The sequence below is a fragment of the Aythya ferina genome, assembly GCF_964211825.1.
Source record: "Aythya ferina genome assembly, chromosome: 10".
NCBI lineage: Eukaryota > Metazoa > Chordata > Aves > Anseriformes > Anatidae > Aythya > Aythya ferina.
In genome coordinates, this window is record NC_140306.1 from 1,277,715 (window position 1) to 1,283,714 (window position 6,000).

At 55.8% G+C, this 6,000-nt stretch overlaps 1 protein-coding gene across 6 annotated transcripts in view; it reads right to left on the minus strand.

The window, feature by feature from the left end:
• The window catches only part of GRM7 (glutamate metabotropic receptor 7), a 263,150-nt gene extending 257,150 nt beyond the window's left edge, over positions 1-6,000 (minus strand). For all 6 annotated transcript variants that reach the window (XM_084530369.1, XM_084530366.1, XM_084530365.1 and 3 more), the window contains exon 1: positions 5,390-6,000. In XM_084530369.1, the coding sequence (XP_084386495.1) occupies positions 5,390-5,956 (567 nt within the window). In that variant the 5' untranslated portion in view covers positions 5,957-6,000. The remainder of the gene's footprint in view (positions 1-5,389) is intronic.

Below are 6,000 nucleotides of genomic sequence, written 5' to 3' on the forward strand. Positions count from 1 at the left end.
TACATGCTTCATATCTTCCAATATTATGATAAAACTCATCATGGTCCTATGTCTGGGACAGTCATCATTGTCACTCATTGAGATTAATTTGAATATCACTATAAATAGAAGTAACAACATCTGATATTATGATGCACAGCACTGTGTTGGAGGGTTTTAATGCCTCCAAGCAAAACTCATTTAATAGAATAAAATACGGAATATAGTACATGTAGTTTTACAGTATTAGTGTTATGAGATTCAAAACCAGATCAATATTTCTTTCATAAAAATTAATGCCTTGAAATGATCCCTCCATTTGTCATCCCAAAGAGGTCACCTTTTCTCATTTCGGGAGCAAGCTGGGAATTGCACGATGTACTTGCTGCTACATGCTTTCACCACCTGGGCAGACACTTTCCAGCACCCCACGTGCTGCCCCCACAGCACCCCAGTTATCTGCCAGCCCCCTGCTCACTCCCACTCCTCCTGCTGGCTCCCCTGGCAGAAACAGTCTTCTTCCAACTGTCTCCTTGCAGTCTTTTCAACCTGAAGGCTACAGAGAAACACTTGAAACTAGATTAAGAGCTGAGGTTATTGCTAATATTGAATTTTGCCTTATCAAGAACATAAATTTTACCATGTTCCCCCTCTCCCCCTAAAAAAGATACATATATATTCACAGCACCTCCAGCATACCACTAGAAGCTCCACATGGAAACACGCGAGTTCTTGGCACAAGAATTTTCCTTTCCTTTTGAATGTAATTAGCACCTAGAGAAAAATGCTGCTAAAGCATCTTGGGTTTCTTCCCCAAGGCCAGAGATAAGACGAGAGCCCCCACAGGAGGTACCCGCAGTGAATTACGCTGGGCACTGGAATCGCCTCCTTAGGGGCAGCAGGAGGGGCTCCAGAGGAACCTCTGGCTATGCAAATGCTCACTTTGGGGCTTACATCTCATATTCCCATGGGAAGCTTGAACAAATGAGAGGGAGAAAGCCGTTAGTTTGTAAATCCTTCTGCTGTGGTGTGAAGGACTTCACAGAACCTGGTCAGAGCAGCAGCTTAAAAACCACCCCTTCAACATCCCTGAAACGACAGCAGCACTCGTTCTCTGGAGCAATCCTCACACAGCCCTTATCTTCCCCTCGACCGTGCAGTAAATCCACCAGGAACAGGATCTGATGACTGCCAAAGCCAAATTTAATTCCCTCACGCCAGCAGCTGAGAGCGCGCCACGATCTCCGTCGATACGGGCGGCAGCAGCTCGAACGCTGTAGCTCAGCCAGCCGCAGCCTGTTGATGCAGCGTTGGCAAAGAGGAGATCCCAACTTAGATATTCTTGGAAAATGCACGCCCTCCTCTACAAAAAAAGAAGCATCCAGCTCAGAGCTGCACCTCTAAGTTCTGTTCCTTTCCAAATAATCACATTTCTGCTGGCCTCATCGTGTCTCCAGCAGAAGGCAGGCACTGCAACCTTCATCTCTCATTCAGTGTTAAGGTACCCGCAGAAGGAAATACAGGCAAAAGCACCCAAGGGATATGAGGGAGTTTCAATTTACACTTCCAATCTAGTTGTACGCCTTTATCCCACTCTGTTTTCTAAACAGTTCCCTGAAGGAGCTTGGCCATGCACCCTCACAGGCCACAGGGACTGTCACTGATACAAGAAAAAGGTTTTCAGACAGGAGGAGCTACTGTTGATTGACTATTTAAAATTACATCCACTGAGGACAGAAACCTGGAGCAGTAATTAGTTCATTATTGAAGACTGTAATGAGAAAGGAGTCCAAAAATGAGTTTTCCAGTAGAAGAAAAGAAATGAGTGTGCTGATATTCCCCATATTGCATGGTTTTACTTATAGAAGATGAAACAGATTAAGCATTTGGCTTTTTTTTTTTTTTCCAGCACAGTTATTGAATTTCATGGAGTTAAATTTGTACAGAAAACTATGACACTGAAGTACCAACATTTTTTACAATGCAAAACCAGCAGCCTAAAAAACATACTGCCTCGAAATCCCTCATGCATTTGGAAACAGCTTTCTAAATTGTTTCTGCTTTATTTTTAGAACAAATATTTAATTTACAATCTGCATACTATTTAGCAGCACACTCTAATAGAATTGTATTTTGAAAAAGTCACCGTACTTGACACACTTGAATATTTATGCACTTCTCCCTCCACGCTCCAGCACACCCGGTGCTGTTACTCCTGTTGCATTAATGCTGCCCCCTGTGCGGGAGGCTCAGGCCCCTCGTGCTCAGCAGCACGCCTCCCCCACGCAGTCCTCTGCCCAAAGTTTGCAGCTTAACCACCATTTCCCAGCAACGTTCTGCAGTGTCCTAGAAAAACCTATGAAAATGCATCGCCTTCCACGCAGGAAAGGAAGCACAACCTCCTGCACAGAGCTCACATATTTTACGGCAGCGTGGCACACGTGCTGGGGGTCCCAGCCCACAGACAAAGCACCCGGCCCACTGCCCAGCGGGCACAGCTCCCACTCTGCTTCTGAAGAGGGAGAAATTAAATAACAGCAAGAAGAAAGCATCCAGCCGGAGGCATCCCCAACTCCATCCCTCCTGCAGGGAGCTGGCACCAAACCGGACAGTTGCCATCAGATGTGAGCCCAGCGCCCGGCTGCCCCCAGGTCCCCTCTGTGTGGGTCAGGCTTGTGGGACCTCGGTGCCAGCTGGGCTGTGCTGAACATCCCAAGTAACTCTCTTAAGGCCCACAGCAAGTTTGTGGCAATACCAGGCACTGAATTCAGGCTCAGACTCCTCCTCCTTTCGCTAAACCCTGTGCTTGCAGAGTGCAGCTGTTTATAGCTTTCATCAGCTGTCATTTCAGAAGAGAAATCCTCACGTACGTGGCTTTGGGAGATGTCCTGCCCCCATAGCAGCTCTGTGCCCATGGCAAACAGCTCGGCACCCCCTCCATGCCCCAGAGGCAGAGCACTCTGACAAGTGCCCGCATCTCAGCATCCCCGGCAGCTTCACTCCGGCACAAGGAGCACGGCAGGCACGTGGGCATCGCCGGGGCCAGCATCCCCTTGCTGCGGCAGCTTTCCAGCTCCCACGGCACCAGGCAAAACCCCCTGCCCCAGCCAGTCCCTGCGGCTTTCACTGAAGGTGCAATTCAGAGATAGAGGCAGGAGGAGGGACCTGTGGGCTTGTCCCTGTGCTGAAAGGACAGCTAATGCAGATTCTTTGCTTCATTTTTTATCAAAGGAAAGCTTCCACAGAACTTCAAGCAGTAACGGCACGGGTTAATTCAGATCAGAGGACCTCGGCACAGCTTTCCCCTGCCGATACACCTGTTGGCGTTAGCTGCAGATGCTCCCAAAGCTCTGTGCTGTATCGGGAGCAGGCAGGTGAGCAGCACGGCCGGTCACGGTAACGCAGTGTGCAGAGAGCAGGGCAAACACCCCCCTGGGGACAGAGCCCACGAGCACCGGTAGCCAGCTGAGGAACCCCCCCACCAGGCTCTGCATGGCTTACACACATTTCTTCTCCCCAACTTTAAGGTAGAGTACCAAGTAATTCAATTCTCTTCCAAAATACTGTCAGAGAAATGTAAACACTAGTGAGTAAGATTTCTTTGCAGAGGCCTCCACAGATGGAAAGAGAATTCATCTAGGAGACGTTAGGGGAGCGGCAGCTCGTGCATGAGAACACACGTCCAGGAGCCACCCCCCACCCCTCAGCGCACTGCCACGGCCAGGAAACCTGCAGAGACCCTCGAGGAACACGCTGGGGGCAAAAGCTAATGCATCTGGGAAAGCATTTAGGTTAACAAGTGTGCCGCTGATTCTCTTTCTAGCAGCTGATTGCTTCTGTCTCCCCATACAACAGCACGTAGTTGCTTAATAGGCACAGTCCTCCTCTTACCTCAAAATATTTCTTTCCTCCTTATTTCTCTCTCTGGCTGGGACACGTTCTGAACTGGTTTTGAAGGAGGACAGGACAAGAGGGAACAGTTTTACGGCATGAAAAATGTGCTTAAAGGAGGCAGAACCAATCTGCAAAATACATATTCAGTAAATCTCTCTCAGGATGTACCAGTTCCTGCTTTCTGGGTGATTTGGATAAAAAGCAATTTGGAGCAGATGCTTAGTCACAATATGTTAAAATGTTTGGATAGACAGAAATACCACTACCCGCACAAACTGCCCGCACGCCGTGCTGCCTGCAAGCCCCATTACGTAAGTCCGGCGGCACCAAAGGTTTCGCAGGTGCCGTGGCTTTGGAGGGAAGGCTCCGAGGATTCCCCCCGGAGTGAGACCTCAGCGCGGTGCCCACCGTGTGCCGTTGCAGGCGTTCAGACGTGCCGATGCCGCCTGCCCTGCTGCCGGCAGCCCCGGGCAGAGCAGACCCTGCTGGGGCAGAACCTGGGCACAGCCCGGGCACCGCTCGCACCCTGCGGGCTCCGGAAAGCGAGGGCCGGCGGCTGGGAACCCCAGGGCGCTGCGAGCCGCGTCTCCACCTGCCGGGAGCTGGGGGGGAGCGAGGAAAACCGAAGCGGGTCCGTGAGGAGCGCTCGGGAGAGCGGGCAGGACGCGGAGCGCTGGGGGCTGCCGGCAGAGCCCCGCGGGTTGCCGGCTGGGAAAAGCGGGCAGCGCTGCCCCCGCCGCCGAAGCGAGAAATAAAAAACCACCCCCCCCCGCACCCCGCACACGCAGCCCACCGCCCCCGCATGCGAAGGCGCAGGATGGGAAGCGAGCAACCCCTCGGCTTACGGTGCAGCTGGGGGCGGCTCTGCCGCTGCCACCGCGCCCGCTGCCGGCGGCTCCCCGGGGCACGGCGAGCTCCGAGGGGCACCGGGGACCGGGGGCAGCCGCAGCCCCTCCGCCTCGTACCCGGTCAGGGACCCGCGCCCCCAGCCCCGGGGTGGCCGCGCTGCCCTCCCCGTCCAGCGGGGGTGGCCCCGGCCCCGCACGGCCGCGGGGCAGAGCGCCCTGCCCGGCCCCGAAGGGCGAGGGGACGCCTGGCAGTGCCCGGCACAGCCCCGTGGCCGCCGGGGGCAGCCCCCCTTGGACCCCCGGACCCCCGACGGGGGTGGCTGCGGCGCCCCCCGCCCGCTCCGTGCCCCCTCCGCCTTGCGCCCGCCGAGCCGGATTCTTCTCCGATGCAAACCCAGCTCAATCATCGCCTGATTTTTTTTATTTTATTTTTTTAATTCCCTCCTCTTCCTTCACGGCTTGCTTCTTGCAAATGGGGCGATAAATCCAGAGAGTGCCACGCACCGCCGGGAAGGGAGCCGGGGGGGGGTGCCGAAACGGAGAGGGAAGGCTGGGAGGGAGGCGAGGAGAGGCGCTCAGCTCCGCTCAGCTCCGCTCCGGGGGGAGGCGAGGGAAGCACCTGCAGGGGCCCGAGCGCAGCCCCGAGCCCGGCCCGGCAGCAGCCCTACCTGGAAGAGCCGGAGGATGTTGGCCACCATAATGGAGACGGAACTCCCCGACGCCCCGATCACCCCAACTACTTTCTCCGGCTTGACGAAGACGGGCGGCTCCCCGTTGGTGCACCGCACGTCGGAGGTGTCCTTCTGGATGAGCGCCTGCACGAAGGTGAGGGACTGCTCCAGCGCGTAGGTGTCTCGGGAGCAGGTGTCCAGGATGCGAGCGCCCAGCGTGACGTTGGGCAGCAGCTCCGGGTCGCTGTTGATCTGGTCCAGGGCGTAGAGCATCGCCTCCAGCCTGTGGATGCCGTTCTCCTTCTTGATGTCCCCGCAGGGCACGCCCGGGGGGCCCTTGGCGTGGACGGGGAAGAGGCCGCCCAGGGTGATGTCCCCCTCCAGCCGGATGGAGTGCGGCGCGTACATCTCCTGCCCCCGCGCCGCCTCGGAGAGCAGCAACTCCAGCAGGCAGCAGGGCAACTTCAGCAGAGTCAGGAGCCGCAGGAGCCTGCCCAGGCGGACCATGGTGCCGGCGCCGCCGCCGCCGCCCGGGCGATGCCCCCCGCTCCCCTGCGCCTTCATCCGGCCCGGGGCGGCGGCGCCGGGTGCCCGGGGCTGGGGCCGGG